Genomic DNA, 21608 nt, shown 5'->3' with positions numbered 1-21608 from the left:
TGAATGTCAAGTGTCCCAATTTGCCTAAAAAAATCACTTTTATTGATACTGGCATAGACGACTTTATACAGCGCCCTCTACTGTACCGCGCATGCGCGGTTCAGATCTTATAGATCAAGACGTACATATTCGTATATCCTAAATAAGAATTGCTAAATGCTCCATTTCTTAATGTGAGGTAACTAGATAAGTTAATAAATTAATAATAAGTAATACATTCATAATCACAATTGTTTTTATTATTGTTAATTGTTATTAATGTTAACATTTTTATATTTATCATGACCTTAGTATCATAATGCAGTCATCATACTTGTACATTCCAATAAAAATCTGTTTTAAAAATCTGTTTTGTGAAAATTACAGCGCGGGTGTGCCGCCGGTGGGAAAACTACGTCTCCCATGATCCCTTGCGTTTGTTGTATTCCTGTTAGGCGGCCAGTTCAAGTTGCCATAGCAAAAATGGCGGTGCCTTACACTCATCATACACGTTAACTGTCATTTTCCTGGCCACACGGGTATGTGCCGCTTCATTTACTGTATTTTGACGTTTATCTTGTAATGTTATGTAAAGTAATACACAAGCAGAAATTACTCTACAACTCGGGAAGAAGAGAGTTAGCTAGAATCATAGCCTGATAGTTTAAAGTAAACTCACTGTACCAAGACACCCGAAGGGTAGTTTGTTATGAAAAGATCATTATTTAATATGAGCTATCAACACTGGAAACGGGGGATAAATAATACCAATACGCGAGTATCGTAACAGGCAAATCTGATTTCACAGTTCAGGTACTCTGGTTTATTTCCAGCCTCCGGCTCATGGCAGCATGGACTCCTCCAGTGAAACTGACACCTATGACAGACCCAGAAGGCATCGCTCCCGGGTCAGAGAGAGCCGAATGAGACCTGACAGCAGGTATCCCAGGGATACAAATGTTTCTGAAATATCAGATAAAATCGAAACTCTGGCAAACACTCTACAGGTAAACTGCACCCATTCACTGAACGAGGACATCAGATATGTTGTGTACGTGTGGTATTGCTGGGGTCTTTTGACTTAACAGCTTCTGCTTTGGTGCAGGACACAAGTCGAAACCTAAACAAAGTAGATCGGATGTTGGGCCAATACAGAGAACACACAGATGACCAAACTGAATCCATGGCGACAGTGAGTATTGCTGTTCATATGTGTCTCTGATTTCAGATAAAGTTTTGTTTTGAGAGCATGGCTTGTGTTCTAGCTGAGGGAGAGCTTAGAGGAATCCATCCAACAGCTGCAGGGCCAGCGACTGAGAAGGTCCAGGGGAGGACGGAGCGCCTCCCTCTCCACGCTGCACACCAGTGATCTGGAGGATGGTAACTCTTCGGGTATGGCAAGACTGTAACCTCCTGTATTAATGGAACGAAAGTAATAGTGTGGTCATGACAATAGATGGTGGAAATATTATTTCTTCGCCTTGAAGCTAAACTTTATAATGAATGTTTCCAAAAAAAAACACGACACTGTCAATGTTATGTAGTGTGCAATGTGCCGTAAGATGAGTGTTACCTCTTCATCTTTCTTTTGTTCATGTAGAAAGGAGGCGGTACTTGCCCACGTCCCCTCTGAAGGATTATGGGAGTGTGGACACAGGTAACAGAAGACGATCTAGATCTGTTGCGGTGCGTTTCCAAGACTCGGCTCGATCTGAAGAGCAGGTATGACTGTGCACCTGAGACCCTAGACCTGTTTCAATTACATGGTTGAGATAGTGTGCGGTGGGCAGAATTCGAATATACACTCACCTAAAGGATTATTAGGAACACCTGTTCAATTTCTCATTAATGCAATTATCTAATCAACCAATCACATGGCAGTTGCTTCAATGCATTTAGGGTTGTGATCCTGGTCAAGACAATCTCCTGAACTCCAAACTGAATGTCAGAATGGTAAAGAAAGGTGATTTAAGCAATTTTGAGCGTGGCATGGTTGTTGGTGCCAGACGGGCCGGTCTGACTATTTCACAATCTGCTCAATTACTAGGAATTTTTACGCACAACCATTTCTAGTGTTTACAAAGAATGGTGTGAAAAGGGAAAAACATCCAGTATGCGGCAGTCCTATGGGCAAATATGCATCGTTACAACCGAGGTATGCAGCAAAGCATTTTTGAAGCCACAACACACACAACCTTGAGGCGGATGGGCTACAACAGCAGAAGACCCCCCCGGGTACCACTCATCTCCACTACAAATAGGAAAAAGAGGCTACAATTTGCACGAGCTAACCAAAATTGGACCGTTGAAGACTGAAAAAATGTTGCCTGGTCTGATGAGTCTCGATTTCTGTTGAGACATTCAGATGGTAGAGTCCGAATTTGGCGTAAACAGAATGAGATCCATCATGCCTTGTTACCACTGTGCAGGCTGGTGGTGGTGGTGTAATGGTGTGGGGGATGTTTTCTTGGCACACTTAAGGCCCCTTAGTGCCAATTGGGCATCGTTTAAATGCCACAGCCTACCTGAGCATTGTTTCTGACCATGTCCATCCCTTAATGACCACCAGGTACCCATCCTCTGATGGCTACTTCCAGCAGGATAATGCACCATGTCACAAAGCTCGAATCATTTCAAATTGGTTTCTTGAACATGACAATGAGTTCACTGTACTAAAATGGCCCCCACAGTCACCAGATCTCAACCCAATAGAGCATCTTTGGGATGTGGTGGAACGGGAGCTTCGTGGCCCTTCGTGCATCCCACAAATCTCCATCAACTGCAAGATGCTATGCTATCAATATGGGCCAACATTTCTAAAGAATGCTTTCAGCACCTTGTTGAATCAACGCCACGTAGAATTAAGGCCGCTCTGATGTCGAAAGGGGTCAAACACAGTATTAGTATGGTGTTCCTAATAATCCTTTAGGTGAGTGTATAATGGTAGTTTATATCACGGTAATGATATATACACCGTAATTATCATTTGACTGGAAATTACATAAAAAAGCATTATATTACCACACAGAAATTCCTAATGTTTTTAGTCCACCAAGTGAAATTATTACTTTGCAATAGAAAGGTACATTATTTAATTATTTTATGGACTCCAAGTAATGATAACATTGTTATTAAATAAATGGAAAGAAAGTGCAACAACAAAGACTCGTTCAAAGAGATTTTCGTGAACTGTGAATTATTCCTAGACCTCATCTCGCACATTTGTGCTATTGACCTAATAACAAATTGTCCAGCTTTCCTTTATAAAGTAAAAGACAGAGATATCAGACATCTGTGACTGGTTGGTGATAAAAAGCATATATTTAGAATGAATTAGGAGACTAATTCTTATCTAGAGACTGGAATTATGTTCAAGCCAACCGAAACACCCTAGCTATTGCATAGCAACATACTAACAACCACTTAAAGCGCCTTAGAAACTGCATAACAATTACTATCACAACCACCCACAACACTTTAGATTTAAGGCTTGCATCAGTTGTGTTTCATGGCAAGCACTCCAAACTGCACTCCGATCTGAGCTACGGGAACACTGTGCATCCAAACGTTTTCCAAAACCATGTCAAAATAAATGTTTTGTTTCCAAGATTCACTCATTGCATCAGTCGCTCAGAGACCTGCGGAGTGATCAACTTCGAATGGAGGATGACATTGACAGGGAGATCAGCAGAAGAAACAGGTTGCAACACATTTTTTGTCTTGTGTCGGCATCGATAGCCCTGGGGTTAGCACGACCTGAGTTTGATTCCCATTTCAAGAGTCCTTTGCCAATTCCGCTCCCCAATCCTTGTCCAACGCTTTCCTGTCAGCTTTACTTTCCTGTCTTAATAATGGCAAAAAAATATAATTTTGAAAAATAAATGTAGCCTGTCGATTTTTAAACACCTGGTCTTGCCATCTTTGTTTAGTTGTATTTTTTAAAATCCGTATTGTGATTTGTCTTTTGTGTCCCTCGAAGGAAGGACATTGAAACCAGGAAAACATTTGAGAATCTTGCAGGTCATATCCAAGCTTCACCGAGAGAAGAACCTGTAAGTGTTGCCAATAATTACGCCGCATTTATGCTACACGTTTTCTCTTTCTTGTGCTTTTACTTGAGTTACTACTTTTCTACACAGGAGTGGTTCTCAACTGGTTGTGTTTTACAACCCAGTTTTTACATTGGACCAACATGAATGGCAAAATTGCATAGTAAAAACAATCAAAAATGTACCTCAATTTCTCAGCCACCAAATATCTAACGCTGCAATCCGTAACTTTTGCCTCTAAATCACCATTTCTATTTTAAACATGAAATTGGAGGTTATTTTATATATTTATCTTTACGAGGGCTAAAATCAGATACATGTCCCACAAAAAAATCATACCCGACAGCTCAAGTTATACACGAGGAAAGGGCATGAGTTCTGCACCATTCCTTTTTATGTACTGTACTGAATTTAATTTGTAACCTAAAAAACCTAGGTTGCATGTTCTCAGTTAATAGTCGGACAGTGATAGCCTGACGAAACAGCACATGTCGAATCAGTTTTAATGTGTATGATGTTTCGCAGGTCTCGTTACGGGTGGAGAGACGTCTACAAGAGATCGAGGATGAGATGCGCTCCGGGCGACAGCTGCTATCTGAAACACGTCACAGAGAGAAAACAAAACAAATGTCTGGAGAGCTGCAGGAGGTAAATTATAAATCTAATGTAAACGGCATGTTGTTATTTAAAGGGACAGTTAACCCAAATATGAAAATTCTGTCAGTTGTTCCAAGCATGTATACATTTCTTTGTTCTGTTGAACACAGAATAAGATATTTGTAAGAATTTAGGAACGCAAACAGTTCTGGGGCACCTTTGACTACAATTTAAAATGTTGCTAGTATGGTAGAGGAAGAACTGGAAATTGCAAACATTCTTCAAAATATCTTGCTTTGTGTTCAGCATAACAAAGTAATTTATACTTGTTTGGAACATTTTGATGTCAAGTAAATGTTGTTACTGCACTTAATAAAATCATGGTTCATTTTTGTAAGGGCTGGTCTAAAAAGAGCATTTATTTCAACTAAGCTGCTTATGTGTACAACCACATGTTCCACATTTGCACAGTAGTGATGCTTATTAGGTGTTCACTTCAAACTAGTGTTGAACCAAGTGAAAAAAAGGGTTTTGCTTGCTCCTACCAGCAGAGAGCAGTATCTGCCTATGTTTGGCTTCCAGTAACAATGCTGCCCCATTTATTCGAAGGCAAACTGATGAAGAAAGCATTCATATATCTTCTCTCCATAGCAGCTTGTTAATTTAAAGACAGCATCAGCCTCAGGCCTAGAAAATAACACATTTGTTATAAAATTACAAGCAACACTTGCAAATCAGTACAGGAAATAAAGTCATCAAAGAGCTGTCGTTCTTTTACACCCATATGATCTGAACTGCCATTAAAGCTGTGAACAAGGTCATTATAATATTCCATGAAGTCATTTTAAATGTAAGTAATTTTTTTCTGTTTATTTCTGAAATTATGTGACATTTCTGAAATTTGATTCAGACAAATTTGTGTGTGAAATCTGCTTATGAACATCTTCACGAACAAAGCATGATTCACCAAAAACGTTCATACTTAAATGTATTCCAAACATGAAAAGAAATCATTAAACCACATGCATAATACTGTATTTTCATGGCACTTGTTACATTCTGGTTGAATAAGTGGCACCTTAAGTACAATATTAAATATTAATCTAAATCATTTATTAAATATACATTTTAAACATTATTTTGAGGTCCTGTGTCTTTTAGGATGATGCGAACATTACATGTTTCTTACATGACACGATTCTATACTTGTGCATGTTATCGTGTAGTCTGTCACTCTGAGGATAAATAACACTCAATCCAGCTGTTTCTTACGAAAAACATCATTTTGTGCTCCACACATGCTGGCTTATCGCATTAAATGAAGGCATGTGGCACGTTACCCTTCAGTTAGCATTACCGTTGCAAAAGAGTTTTTGTTTTCGGAATTAAGTTGAATTATATGTGATCCAGAATAACATTTCTCCCACTGTTTGTTAAATTCATTCCAAACATTTTCGTACATTACAGCTTCATTATGTGCATTAACTCTGTGGTCTATAAAAAAATGGCACTCAGGGAGTGTTTTAATTCATTTTGTTTTTCGCTCTGCCTCAAACTTTGATATATTTTTCTTCTACAAATTACAAGTACTTTTACAAAATAAATGAATGAGTAAAAAGTGCGTTCTTGTTATAACCTTGCATGTGACAGACATGTGTTAGGGTTAGTCTCGCTGATTCAAACGATTTTATTTCTGTTGTTTTAACAATAATTGTCATGATAGCACGGGGCCATAAAAATAGTCTATTGAACATACACTCACCTAAAGGATTATTAGGAACACCTGTTCAATTTCTCATTAATGCAATTATCTAATCAACCAATCACATGGCAGTTGCTTCAATGCATTTAGGGGTGTGGTCCTGGTCAAGACAATCCCCTGAACTCCAAACTGAATGTCAGAATGGGAAAGAAAGGTGATTTAAGCAATTTTGAGTGTGGCATGGTTGCTGGTGCCAGACGGGCCGGTCTGAGTATTTCACAATCTGCTCAGTTACTGGGAGTCCGAATTTGGTGTAAACAGAATGAGAACATGGATCCATCATGCCTTGTTACCACTGTGCAGGCTGATGGTGGTGTAATGGTGTGGGGGATGTTTTCTTGGCACACTTTAGGCCCCTTAGTGCCAATTGGGCATCGTTTAAATGCCACGGCCTACCTGAGCATTGTTTCTGACCATGTCCATCCCTTTATGACCACCATTTACCCATCCTCTGATGGCTACTTCCAGCAGGATAATGCACCATGTCACAAAGCTCGAATCATATCAAATTGGTTTCTTGAACATGACAATGAGTTCACTGTACTAAAATGGCCCCCACAGTCACCAGATCTCAACCCAATAGAGCATCTTTGGGATGTGGTGAAACGGGAGCTTCGTGCCCTGAATGTGCATCCCACAAATCTCCATCAACTGCAAGATGCTATGCTATCAATATGGGCCAACATTTCTAAAAAATGCTTTCAGCACCTTGTTGAATCAATGCCACGTAGAATTAAGGCCGTTCTGACGTCGAAAGGGGGCCAAACACAGTATTAGTATGGTGTTCCTAATAATCCTTCAGATGAGTGTATAGTCACTGACTAGCAATTAGTAAGGACTAATAAGTCTTACTTTTTAGATTTGAATTGGACCAATCTATCTTTTTATGTGACTGACTTACAGGGAACTCAGTGTATAGAGTGATGTATGGCTTAATGCGTTGTAATAGCCTTACACTAGCCTTACTAGCATTAGAAACACATCAAATATTTTCAATTCTTAAAACGAAACAAAATTTTATACTCCTTTTAACCTAAGGAGGCAGCCATGTTCTTTTTCGATGATGTAAACTGGTTGCTCGCACAGCTAGGCAGCCAAACTAAACACAGACACATTAATCAGTTCTTCAGTAAATATAAGGTTCTGTAGGATTTTATATATATATATATATATAAAGAAAATAAAAAAAACTATTTGGTTTATTTTTATAAATTTTAATATTGTTTGTCAGAAACAAACAAACATGCATATTAATAACAACATAATTTCGAATTTATTATATACAAGATGTTTTAGCCGTTATACAATTATATAGCCATTATATTTTATTCAGAATCTGACTTTTTGATGTTGATTTATCAACATCAGTAGCCTGACCTTATTGTCTTCTCTCCCTCAGTCATTAGCTGACGGGGCTAATATTCACGTGTGCTCTAATACAGAATAAATAACCAAACCGCAAGTATCGTATCATCTAGTTTATCAGTATATTCTCATAATGTATAAAGTATACGATTATGGTGGACGCTGATGTCTTAAATGGTCTAAAATTTCTTAAAGGCAGTAGTTTAAAGCTATGATTTAATGCACGCTTACCTTGAACATACGCTTGCTGATACTGAACGCGTTCTTCTTTTATGGAAGGCAGGCTGGCTTGTGTGAAGAGGTCATACCGCCACCTACTGTCCCTGTGTGATTATATATCTGATCTTATGTTTAACGTGTCATATTTTACTGTTATAAATGGAAAACGTGTGTGCTTCGCTTTTGCGATAGATAACAGGTTTAGGTTGCAACCATTTGACATCACAGATTTTGATGCTAAAAAAATGGCCTCCATAGTAAAATATTTATTTTTAAAGTTTATGAATACTTTATAATTTCACAATTATGAAGTCAACGCCATTGTTCATATATTAAGCCATACATCGCTCTATACCCAAGGATCCTTTTAAAGAAGTTATGACCAGTTTTGATTTAATTTGTCTATGCAGTTTATGCAACCGGCCCATGATCAAGAGGTGTCTTTTTAAAACTAAATTTTTGCGTTTTATGCTTGCGACATTTATCAGTACAATAAGCAACTTTAATACACATTACACCTGTATGTGTGTGCAGACACCAAAGCAATTTACCTGACAGTGTGTTTTTACTGTAAGTACTAAAGCTAAAACTCTAGTGGTGATAAAAATGCCAGTGCGCGTGCAAACATCCAGCCGAGGTCATTGCAAATGCTTGATAGATGTACAAAGACAAAATCAGATGTATTACAGCTGAACAGAAAAGCACAGCACAAGTGCTGAATTTCCGCTCAGGGATCAAATAAAGCCATCTGTTGCAGTGCTAGTTAGTGGAGTATAGGAGGTTAGCAGAAAGGCCGCTAATCTTTTTTTCTTGTCGACTTGACTCTATGTCCTCAAAGGCTTTGAGAAGACATGACGCCCAGTCCCCGGAGGCTGATGAGACCTTCAGAAATAGACTGCAGAGATCAGAGACGGAGAAAAGCAAGGTGTGTGTCTTTGATATTGACTCGGCATGTGTGCAAATGGAATAAATGTATTATTAACCTCGGCGCCTCATATGGTATTCAGCCCATGGCTTATGCAAGCAGTGATTACAGCTGGAAGTGGTCTGTAAGTTCAAAACTAAACAATTTTGTACATTTTCGAGGTTTTTTCTGTGTTAGTACACGTACGATTGCAAGGTTTATTTTCTGCAAAGTTTCTTTGGAATTGCTTGATTCCATTTATTACCCATAGAAATCTACATGGTGTCACAATTACACACAAACACAGGCTAACTAGTAAACTTAACACAAACAATACTTTTGACTAGGGATGCACCGATACCAGTATCTGTATCGGGCCCGATACTAAGCTCACGTACTTGTAAAAATGCACCGAGGCCAATGGCCGATACTTCTTGTGACATAATTGACAGAAATTTGTTGTGAAATTTGCTTTGAGAATTTGTGAAAAGCTCATAAAATCGTTTTCATAATGTGTTTAAGGTGGAGTTGTTTGTAATTTTATTCTATTCTATATAATTCTATTCTATTTTTATTAGTCTCACTGTGTCCAGACACAGAAGCAACATTTTCCCCAGGCAATCGTCCTCTTAAACAGATAACAGAAATTCCTCTTTCACTACTCCTATAGTGTGCACTACAGTGCCTTATTATATGTACATTTTATTTCTACATCTATATAACACTACTCACAACATTATCCATTTGCACAAGTGTACATAAAACCTGTTAATATGTATATTCTACTATATATTACCCTGTACAATGTCTCTTATATGTTATTATCCCCCATTTTCTGTACAATAGTCTTTTATTTTATGTATGTAAAAGTCTTATTATAGTTGTATTGTCGTTGTGTTGAATGTCTGTACTGGAAGCTTCCAACACCAAAGAAAATTTTGTGTGTGTGCAAGCACACTTGGAAATAAAGCTCTTTTGATTCTGTGTTGTGAAAAGGTACAAGCATCGGTATCGGCGTGTACCAGAAAAAGATTTCGGTACTCATACTCTGCCTTAAAACTAGGGATGCACCGACCCCCTTTTTTAGGGGATTTTTTTTATTTCTTCTCTTTCTCTTAAAGGGAAGTTTTCTTTCTAAATGAAAAGCCTGTCATCATTTACTCACCCTCTTGTCATTTTAGACCTGTGTGATTTTGTTTCTTCTGCAAAACACAAAAGAAAATATTTAGAAAAACCATTGGTCCACATTGACTTCTATTAAATTTACACAAAACCAATGCCATCCCAGGGGATTGTACATAGTCAAAAACAATGTATATTGCAATGCAATGTAAGTCACTTTGGATAAAAGCGTCTGCCAAATGCAAAAATGTAATGTAAATGTAAGTCAATCAGAACCGACGGTTTTCTCCCACCAACATTTTTCACATATTTTGTGTTTTGCAGAAGTAGGAAAGCCTTACAGGTTTCAAATGACAAGAGGGCGTGTAAATATTGGCAGCATTTTTATTTTGAAGGTGAACTACTCCTTTAAGCTTCAGGTCAACCTCTGCGCTTACATTCTCCTGTAAAATGTCTAGCTACACTTTTGAATTCATTGTTCAGTGATTGTAAAGCATCCAGAGGCAGCAAAGCAGCCCCTAAATAAAATGCTTCAAAGTTGGGTTGAGGTTTTAGTGTTGGTGTGCGCTGCCCGTTTACTTTCACACATTTTCTTTTTGTCCTGGCATGAACACCATTCTTGTTCAGGGACTTTCTGGTGGTGGACAAATAAATAGACTTTAGTTTGTTTCGTTTTGTGGAGGTTTTTTCGCTGTTACCCTTGGGTTCTTCCCTTTATAAAAAAAAGCTAGGTTATACAAGCATGGTGCACACTAACCAATCTTCCTTAAGAAGAACAGATTTGTCATTAACTAGGCTTTGTGTGCCTGTCTTTACAAAGAAGAACTCCTGTGCAACCCACACGTCCAATCCCAACTCATTATTTAGACACCTGATTCCAGACAACTTTGGAGTTGGAGTTAGAAACGCAGACATTCACCTTTTGCCACTCTTCACTGTGAATGAATTACTTTGTGTTTTCTTTAAAATTTTGTGTTAGTATTAGTGTAGTCAGATTGTGTTTGATTCTTTAGGAAATCAATGCAGAAATTCAGATCATTATTTGGTCGTATAAAGTATTTTACAAGCATTATGCTAATATGAACAACTGAATTTTCATTGGTGAACTAATCCTTTACACTGGAGAAACATTGATGTTGCAAAGTATGAAGTTAAAGAAAAGTCTCTGTTCTGGCTTTGTTGTGTAAGTTGTAATGCGACGCACAAATCTTCTTTATACTTGATTAAAGGAAAAATAAATAAATACATTGAATTACCCTATATTTTACATGGATTTTTTCATCACTGTGGGAGTATTTGATTTTTGGAGCTTCAACATTTTGGGACTTAAATATCAAAAGTCCCAAATATTTTGTATAGACCACTTCGGAAAATACAATCAACGAGTGCCAAAAGAACCCTCTGTTTCAGTTTTTTAACACTTTACGAACATTTAAACAAAATAAATCTAACAGAACATTATAACAGAATGCAAATGTTTAAGGAATATCTTCAAGATTTGATTATATGCGTTAGTTGAACTTGAAGTTCTTCTGGACCAGTGTTTACATCTTGCAAAGTGGTCCACAGAATATTAAGAGTTAATTATGAGACCATTTCCTTTTTTTGAGGGAACTTTAGGTATGCGTTTCTTGGCCAGAATAAGACTAGCGTCACTACATTCACTCTTTCTTTACAGATAGAGCAGGAGTTAAACAGACTTAGAAGGCAGCTTGACCAGTCAGAGGGTGGACGAGACACTCTTCTCCAGCAGGTGAACTATTCCCGGTTTCATGTCAACTGTCAATTCTGTCATTTTATTTGAGACATGAGTCTGTTGTTCTGCAGATGGACGACATGCGTTCACAGCTCCTGAGAACGGAGAGAGAGGGTGTAGACCTGCAGAGGCAGTTGTCTTTACTCCAGTCTCAGCAGCAGAAGAACACAGGAGGACATCAGGAGAGAGAGGTCACCGGACACGGCCGTGGTATTATATCTTGACGGGGGTGAGGTCAAGCTGTTTTGTAGGTCGTGCACTGTTTTACCACTCTGTGTGTGTGTGTTCCTTTCAGAACGGACAGAGCTGGAGAGAGAGATTGAAGACCTGAGGGTGCAGCTCGGCAGAATCGGTGCCTCCAGTGAGGTGGAAGAACTGAGACAAACTGCAGAGCGAAAAGAGAGAGAGAAAAATCAGCTCGCTTTCAGGGTCGAGGTGCGCGTTTTGATATTGTTTTGCGGCAGGGCTCAACAGGTTCGATTTCTCTGGTAAACTTTCATTTTTCAAAATGGTTTCATTCAAGTCTAGTGAGGAAGGAAGCGTAGAGGAACTCTGTTTATGTCCCAGAGCACATATCACTCTATTCAGACACTACAGAGAGAGCAGAGATACAGCCGCAGGCCCCCACTAAACACTCTGCCTACTTGCGAAATAATAAAAAAACCCGCTAAGGATGAAGAATAGTTTTCTTATTGAATAAAAGGAAACCGTTTGGAGACGGTTGTGGTATTTGATCATGGGTGTTTAGAATTGCATGTCTCTGTCGAGGCAGCAGGCAGTGTTTTGATATACCTTTCTGTCTATCTTTCGAAATTTCAGCTACCGAAAATGCGAAAATTATCGATTTCGGCCGAAACAAAAAAATGGCCGAAATAAGAGCCGAAATATCTGGTACCCCGCCTCTCCCTTCAATGCTCATACTCACTCTAGCTGTTTTCAAAGGACGACCATGTAAGCGTGCCATAACAAAGGCTAAAACTAATAAATATAACTAGAAAAGCTCAAAACCAGCGGACAGAAAACGACACGCAACACAAACGTATAGTGAATCAACAGTAATGCAGGGATAACGCCATGATGTCTTGTGTGCTCGTGCTGTAGTTCCGCCGAAAAACTAACGTTACTGAACAACACACAGTCAAACCCAAGTGTCTATTGTAGGAGCGTCTTCACGACGACCCACCAAAATAAATCACCGGTAAACCGTTAATGCTCGAATTAAAAATATCTGCAGTTTTCTATAGTATTTGATTTAGCAAATTGTGGTATTCTTGTTGTAAATTGATAAACTGTAGTGTACTTTAATATTTACTGTAGTAAGGTTCAAAACCAACTAAATATGTTAAGAAGATTGTGATATGCTTTTTGGGGAATATCGCCCTACACTACTGTATATGAGATCGGCAGAAACTGCGTGTGTTACCTCATCTTTAAATGCAACCGACTCTTCACATGTGAATGGTCAGCGGAACGATCTGTCAGTAACTGATGATTTAGCTCATGTGGATTGTCATCCGGCAGGTGCTGATATCACTGAAGCTTATTTTAAGCCTGTTTACCTGACCAGACTCACTGCACCATATAAAGTATAAACTTCTCGTATTAGCATGAGCTTCTGAGTTAGACTATAACCTGACTACTGTTATGCATATAACAATTAGAAAGTGAAATAGTAACAAAAAGCGAAGTGACATGTGGCCAGGTATGGTGTTCCATACTCAGAACTACACCTACAATCACTGCTGGGGCTGAGGCTCGAACCAGAAACCTTTGGGTTACAAGTCCGAGTCTCTAACCATGAGTCCACAGTTATTAGCCATCCTGAGTCCCATCCTGGAAGTCAGCTAGGCACCCTTGTGGGCTCCGGCCCCCCTGTTGAGAACCACTGCTTTAGTAAAAGAAAAGTTGATTAAGAAATGAAATTATATTTTGTATTGTTTTAAAATATGTTCTCCTTGTGTAACTAACACAGGTAAATAAAAACTGTTTCCAAAATAATTTCCAAGTAATTTTCTGTTTCCGTATCGGTTTTCATTTCAGTCCATCGCTAATTTCTTTCTTCTGTCCTTTTTTGTTTATTTGTTCCTTTATTTAATTTTTTCTTGTTCATCTTTAATATATTTTTTGGTTCATTCTGTCTGTCTCTCGTTAGTTATATTCTGTCTCTTTTCCGTTCTTATTTTTTCACCTTGTTGTTGTCTTTCAGTTTTTTGTTGGTTATTTAAGTGATATTTCACCCAAAAATTCTGTCCAACATTCTTCCAAATATCGTTTTTTGAGTTCAACAGAACAATGCAGGTTTGAAATAACTTGAGTGTGAGTAAATCATGATGCAATTTTTATTTTTGGGTGAACTATCTGTATTTTCATTCTTGCTTTGCATTTCGTTTGTTCTGTTAAATCTGTCCACTTCCTTAATTCGTTTTCTTATTCGTCCATTTTGTCTGTTTTTTATTCTTTATTCTTTTTTGTATCGAGCGAGACGTAATTAGACCACACTTTCTTTTTCTCCAGGCTCTCTCTGCAGATCTGGAGCGGCGTGAGCAGCAGCAGTTGAAGATGTTGGCCCAGCTGAAGGAGATCCAGTCTCGTTCGGAGGAAAGCGGAGCGGATCGCGCCCGTCTGGAGGCGCAAATCACAGAGAGCGAGAGGAGGAGAGAGGAGCTGCGCTCCAAAGCTCAGGAGGCTATCCGACAGTGGAAGGCCAAGTGCAGGAGACAGGAGCGAGAGCTTCAGGAACTAAAGGATGAAAGCAGATGCGACTCTGATAAAGCTAGACGGGTGAGATGTCACAAGTTGTTGTTATGTGATTGGTTACTGGTTTTGTAGGTTGCTTAGTGCCTTAGGTGATGTGGTGAAGGCATACGAAGATATTTTTAAATTTCAATTGTTATTTTGTTATTCATGTGTCATTCATCCGTTCAGATTAAAGAGAGAGAAAGCGTTCTCAACCAGCAGACGGAAGCGGCACGGCGACAGCTCGCGGATGCTCTCGGACGCCTCGCTCAGCGTGAGGAGGACGTACGCCGCTGTGACGTGGATCTCGCTGAAGCTCGTTCGCGTCTCACAGCTTTAGAACAAGATCTGCGAGAAGCTCGGGAAACCTCTCGAGGCCTAGAAGAGGAGGTGCAGACACAGATCTCCCTGCAGGGCCGTCTGAGAGAGGAAAACGTCAGGCTACAGGAACGTGTGGAGATTCTGGAACAGAGGAGGGATGAAGAGCAGAAATCTCTGCTGGATCTTCAGGGCTCGGTCAAGAACCTAAGTGTGGCAAGAGCAGACCTCACTGCCAAATTGGCCGAAGCGGAGAGCTCCAGGAAGGAGCTGGAGAAACAGTACGCGGCGACTCGGGATGAAATCTCATCTCTGGGGAGACAGTTGGAACGGGTGAAGGAGGTGCATCAAAAGGAACTGACACACGTCAGAACGGTCCATAGAGAGGACAAAGCCAAACAAGACAAGGATCTACACGACATGCTGAGATTATACCAGCGAGAGCGAGAAGAGCTGGATGCTCTCGTCAGAGACCTTAAGGTTCGAAGCCTTATGAAAGATTATTTACCGCACAAGAGCACTTACAATACATTTTTAGTGAAAGGGATTGTTGTTGTAACTAAACATTTCTGGGTCACTGTTGACTACCATAGTAGAAAAAACTAGTATGGTCGTCATCAATGGTGCCCCAGAACTATTTGTTGTGTTTACTTGAACAAAGAAATTTACAGATGTATTTAGGTGAAGTATTCCTTAACACCAGCCTTATAAGAGCAGATTTCACCCTCATTTGTGAGACTAAGGGGCGATTCACATTTCGCGTCTTAAACCGTACGGAAAACTCAGTGAGCCTAATACGTGTCTTCTTTTAAAATAACAAACTTGCGCTCTCAAAATACACGAAATGTGAAGCACCCCTAAAGTAGTTTTGCTTTATGAAAAGAAAATCAATCTCCCTGTAGTAGGCTTGAATTTTTATACCTGTTGTATCGTTCAGGTCTTCTAAAGAATAATATGAGAAAGTTTTCAGCTGAGAGCAAGATAACGCCCAAAGGGATCTGATAACATGTTTGACATGGTTTTCTTTCTCATAGGAGTACGTCACGCTTCTTTCCTCCAAGCTAGTGAAATGTAGCATGTGGGAAGAAAACAACAGGGGTGGGAATCTGTAGGCCCCTCATGATTTGATTCTGATTGAGGAAATTACAATTTACATTCCCAAATGATTTGCAACACATACATATTGATTTTTCAGCAACAGCGCAAAGAAAGGCAGGCAATCAGTGTTCCAGTGTTTTTATTAAATATCAGCACTCTGTCCGGACCAGAATTTAAACGGGTATATAATGCAAATATTTATTTCCCACCTTGGTTCTGAGGCTTGGTATACTGTTGATTGCAAACCTTTTTTAGCCTTCAGTTTTGCTGTGCATATAAGTAACCTATTTTCTGTGTCTTAATCATAATTATTTAAAAAAAATAAAGTTTGACGACAAACTTAATGTTAGCATGACAAACCTTGGCATAAAAACTTGTGACATTTCTAACATGATCGTAAAACACTGATAGCACTGTTAAATTTATCTGATCTCTGAGATGTTCTAGTCTGACATCTTTGAGATTTTGTGGTGAGCAGGGCGGGACGTGAGCCGGAGGGACCGGTGCAAGTGACACAAGTGATAATGCGCGTGCACCGGTCTCGCATCTCTCACAGAGGATCTCCGGAAGCATAAGAGAGGAGGGCCAACAGGGAAGGGCAAAAGAGGACCAGGCCTGGACTTTATGTTCTGTTTTATTAGGTTTGTGTGGCCGGCAGTCTACCGTGTGGGAGCTGACTGCATTTTACTTTTGTTTTGTTTATTTATTTATTTTATCAAAAGTTGTGTTACGTTCGCCAGTTCCGGCCTCCTCCCTTCCTTTATTGAACTTTGCTACATTCCTAATAAAACAGAACATAATGTCCTGGCCTGGTCCTCTCTCGCCCTTCCCTGTTGTCCTCTCATGCTTCCAGATATATAAGATGTCCTGTAGCTCAGTGGTAAGAGCAACGCAAGGTTGTGGGTTCGATCCCAGTGGATTGGGTATTGCAGGGACCTATGTAAAATGTATAGTATAATCCAATGTAATGCAATGCCAAATGCTTAAATGATTCACAACCCTGTTGAAAAAAACAGCATATACTGGGTTAGGTATTTTTTGATGTTGGTTTGCTGGTATAAGCTGGTCATGTGGTGGTTCCTTTCCATTTAAAGAAGCACATGACCAGCTTAAACCAGCATTAAAACACACCTACCCAGCACATGCTGGTTTTCTCAACAGGGAATATATTCAAAACTGCCTTTTCTAAGATGTTTAACAGATGTTTTTACACAGCAGATGTTTTTCAGATCTCCAGACCTTTAGCAGCCATCTTACAGACGTTCCTGTGCTATCTGGGATATTCAGCATAATGCTGCCACAATTTAACATGTTAGCACATTCAAGCATGTTGTTAACACTTTATAGCGTTGCATTTGCACATTTTAGCTTGACGTTAGCATGATGCTAACATGTTTAAGCATGATTCGATTGCTAGGGTTTTGCTATGCGTGTACTAAGGTACTAGGGGTGGATGCTAGTTGGTCTTGCGGGAATGTTGCAATTCAGTTACTAAGCGGTTGCTAGGGTACCTGGGGTTGTTGCTAGGGTACCAGAATCAGTTTTTGCTGATATGGTGCTGATATTGTTTCTCTGTCTGTGTACAGTCAGAGGCCGTGGCGGATAATGAACTGCAGAGAGCTTTACAGCTGAAGCTGGACAAGATGAAGACAGAATGTGACAAACTGACAGAGCAGCTGAGCACCAGCGAGGACCGTCACGCCCAGCTCCTCCGCAAATTCCACACCCTCAGAAAAGAACTGGACGTGAAGGTATTACTGATGTCCTCACAGTGTCACCATGTAACATCAACACACTTCATGTGATGTAAACAGCCACTGCACATGTAATGCTGTATTCATCACATATCCGATGTCTTGTTAATATTTCCTGTAGGTGAAGCTGTCAGAGAGGGCTGAGGAGAAAAGACAAACTGCAGAGGACTCTACGGCAGAGCTGCGTGAGAGGGTCACGGGCCTCCAGACGGAGCAGGAGTCTATCCTTCACGCCATAGGGGCTCAGATTGACTCAGCCTGCCAGTTCCTGTCAAAAGACTCAGACGCCAAGCTTCAAGTACCCACATACACTCGCACATACCACATTCAATCACTTCATACATATGGATGTAAGCCTCCAAGCTTGTCTAATCCTGCTCCACAAATAGGCTCATCTATTTATGGAATTTCCAATATGCGCAACCATGTCATACTACAGGAAATGTTTTTGTGATTTCCAATTGTGTCTGTGGTGATGGTGTGTGTCAGTTCTTATGAAAATGAGTTAAATCATTAACTGTCAAATGAATCAGAAATAGAAGCCTTGTTCGTGAATTTTCTAGATTACCACAGATTGCCCATTTGTAACGGCGTGAATGTGAATAGTCCTCACAAATAGCTTCTGTTGTGATCGTTGAAGTTGTCTGTACACCAGTATTGACAGTAACCGTGAATTTTGATGTCAATTCCACAAAAAAGACAAATATATGTTATATTAAAGCTCTGATAGTGCTTAGTGTTCCCGCCAGAGGAACACAAGAATGTTTTCCAAACCGTGAACTCTCTCCCTGCTTTTTGCAGACTGTCTGTACTCACAACTCCAGTTGTCACCATACACCTTTCATTCCACTTTAAGGCCTTCGCACCTTTTTATCTGCTGCCGGCAGCCACCTTTGATCGTTCGGGGGGAAAAAGTGCCAAAATGGCTTCCCTCCCCCGTCATGTGTTTGTGTCAGCAGTCTAAAGATATACGGCTGTGTTCAAACGACATCCAACATAACAGGCAAGAGCTGTCGGGGGAACACAATCCACCCACACACTCATTTTTTTTTCAAAAGGTGACAGAACTCCTCCCGTGCACGCTCGCTGTGAAGGCGTAAAACGTAAATGACAAATTTGTAAATCTGCTCGTTTTGTTTGGCAAAATGATTTGAGCGTGCGTTGGGGGGTTTCCCACAGAGCCAAAGATCAGGGAGGTTTTCGGCCTCTGGCGGCGCAGCCGAGGAGGCTGGTGGTGAGCAATTTGGAATATTTCACAGTTTAAACTTCTACGTTTTCTACATTCACGCATAATTTGCACAGATGTGTTAAAGCCTTGTAATAATGTCAGCATGAAGTACTTTTAGATGTGTTGATACAACATTTTTCCTCCGATGCCAATTATTCAGGGGAATTTCTGCCGATACCGATTCACAACTTTTAAAGATATGCTTAAAGATAAGGTCAGATGATGCGATTTCGTGTTTTCCTGTATCTTTGGTGTGTTACAACAAGTTGTTGCATATATTGCAACATACATATATTAGACACGGAAAATTGCAAAAATGGAAGTTTCAAACCTAAGGAGATGTTTCGATGTTTTCGAAAAAAGTATGTCCCTGCTGGATGCAACAAATGCCTTGTTTATAATATGTTTTATTGACATTGTCACGTTGTGTCGAGACACAGCGTCAAAGGCAGCTCAAGAAGTTCGCTATAGTTAACTTATTGTTCACGAAAATATAACCTTACCGATCTGTTACGCTCTGCTGGCTTAGTCGTGCTGGCAGAGTTGATTAATCTGCTTGGTCAAATGCATTTTCTGGATCATATTCAGGCTTGAACTCACACGCTTAGCGGTGACATTGTCAGCTGTCAATATGCTTTGTCGGCTGATGTTCCGTATATGATAATGGCCGTTACATTTCCGCCACATGCTTGAGGTATTCGGCCAATCACAGCGCACTGGGTAACTGGCGAATCAGAGCACACAGTGCTTTTCACAGCATGAGCTTTGTTAAAATCGAGGCGTTTCAGAAAGGCGGGGCATAGAGGAGCAACAGTAATGCAGGATATGTGAAAACGACAAAAGTACACACAATAATGTCCGTTTTAGCGAACTTTTGATTTTCTGATTAAGAATTACCGATTATTGGCCGATATATCGGTGCATCTCGACATACATTGTGAACAAGATCTGCAATAGATCAACGATCCTGGACCAATTTAAAATCAACACAAACATTTGTAAAACATTTGAGGAACACTTTGATATTTTTCCCTTTATTTTTGCTCAACATGTTTCCTGAGCCACATTCGTTGTGCTATAGCAAATCTTTCTGACAGGGCATACGCTGGCTTCAGAAGCTGCTTTTGTCTTTGCCATGTGAAATAATTGCAACGATTAATCCCTTTCTACTACAGACATAACCTCTGTCACATTGAAAGTCCCCTAATAGACCTTGGCGTGAATAGACCTTTTGTTGGCAATTTATTTCCCATTTACATTGAACGCTTTACTGTGTTTCTGTATTGTAGGCCATTACACTAACTCCAGGAGTGCAGAAGGATCCTCATCGCTGGCTCGCTGAGGCTAAGGTACGTTCTTGAACACAGGTCACAGTGGTCATTTTCTAGCAGACACGGTTCATCTTAACACAGCTCCTGTTCTTTACTGTCTCAGATAGACTGATGGAAACATCTTCCAGCTCTCAGGGACTTAATCTCATGTTTGATCAGGTTTCATTTTCTAAAATGTTTGTGACACCTTTAGATGTGCATGTTGCTAGTTTGTTGCTGTGTGTTTGTCGTTATTCGAACAAGGTTTCTCGATCCTTTCCTACAGCACGCTCTCAGAACACATTTTAGGTTGCAGTCAGAAATCAGGTTTGCTAGATAAGGGAGATGTGCAGAGGAACGTATTGAGACATCTTGATTGAATAAATTGAATCGATGCATTTAAAGACCCCCTGATATGGCTTGGCAAGTGCAGTTTCATTTGCTCTGGTGGTGTATTGAAACAGAAAGTTTGTCCAATGTTGGTCAAAGTTTGGTATGGGATTTCTAATAAGAGTCAGATGATAATGGCGAAGGGTATATTGCTATTTTTATAAATCATTTGATTGAACCAAAATGTAAAGATGCAGAGAATTTTTTTGTTTGTTGATGGTTTTATTCACTGTGTCTTTAAAGTACGTTTGTGGATAGTTTTTGGTGTTCAAATGATGGTTAAACCAAAAGTTGCAAGTATTATTATTATTTATAAATGCACATGTGTTGACTTTCACAATTATTTATTTTGTTTCAAATTATTAGTTTTCTATATTTAACTTTTCACCCTTAAACTTGTTTGGTTGTTTTCTAATTTGATGGTATTATTTACAAAATACACAATAATCTTAGAATCATAATTTTCCCACTTGAAGGGATAGTTCACCCAAAAATAAATATTCTGTTATTTATTCACCCGTATATCATCCAAAACTGTTTATTTCTTTTGGGATCACAAAAGAAGATATTTTGAGAAATGTTTCATTGACGTTGTGTCCATACAATGGTAGTGAACGGGGCTGTTTGGTTACCAAACAGAAATAATGAATGTGGAAAATATGTGGAATGTGGAAAATAAAATCATGAAATTATTTTGGGTGAAGTGTCCCTTTGGGTTTATTCTGGTAAAAAATTCTTAGTAAAGCGCATCGACATGTACCTTTTAAAGGCACAATATAAAACTAAAGTTGATTTATATTAATATTATCATACAAATATTTGTACAAATGTATATGTGTCATAGATATTGGAATCCGCCTATTTTAAACAAATGAAGGCATGTGTTTAGTTTTTTCTTTGTGGAAAATCTGAAAACCTCCTCATAAAGAAATCACCAAACTGTTGATTTGTGGAATTTGCTAAACTTATTATTTTAGTGAACTAAATAATTTTTAATGTTAGCCTTTACTGTTCATGTATT

The 21608-nt window shown here is 39.4% G+C and overlaps 1 protein-coding gene across 2 annotated transcripts in view; it reads left to right on the top strand.

Annotated features, from left to right (window-relative positions):
• Positions 1-423: 423 nt before the first annotated feature.
• Positions 424-21608, top strand: part of cep128 (centrosomal protein 128) — a 34933-nt gene continuing 13748 nt past the window's right edge. Inside the window, exons 1-17 of one of the 2 annotated variants that reach the window (XM_079474249.1) lie at positions 424-518; positions 813-986; positions 1085-1171; positions 1245-1371; positions 1580-1701; positions 3588-3679; positions 3959-4031; positions 4554-4676; positions 8810-8896; positions 11676-11750; positions 11825-11963; positions 12049-12188; positions 14268-14534; positions 14679-15287; positions 17492-17656; positions 17781-17957; positions 20177-20236. In XM_079474249.1, the coding sequence (XP_079330375.1) occupies positions 831-986; positions 1085-1171; positions 1245-1371; positions 1580-1701; positions 3588-3679; positions 3959-4031; positions 4554-4676; positions 8810-8896; positions 11676-11750; positions 11825-11963; positions 12049-12188; positions 14268-14534; positions 14679-15287; positions 17492-17656; positions 17781-17957; positions 20177-20236 (2499 nt within the window). In that variant the 5' untranslated portion in view covers positions 424-518; positions 813-830. The remainder of the gene's footprint in view (positions 519-812; positions 987-1084; positions 1172-1244; positions 1372-1579; positions 1702-3587; positions 3680-3958; positions 4032-4553; positions 4677-8809; positions 8897-11675; positions 11751-11824; positions 11964-12048; positions 12189-14267; positions 14535-14678; positions 15288-17491; positions 17657-17780; positions 17958-20176; positions 20237-21608) is intronic. The other variant, XM_079474250.1, reaches the window with a different exon arrangement.

The sequence above is a fragment of the Barbatula barbatula genome (assembly GCF_947034865.1).
Source record: "Barbatula barbatula genome assembly, chromosome: 15".
Taxonomy (NCBI): domain Eukaryota; kingdom Metazoa; phylum Chordata; class Actinopteri; order Cypriniformes; family Nemacheilidae; genus Barbatula; species Barbatula barbatula.
The sequence above is the reverse complement of the archived record's forward strand: the minus strand, read 5'-3'. Positions and strand labels throughout refer to the sequence as shown.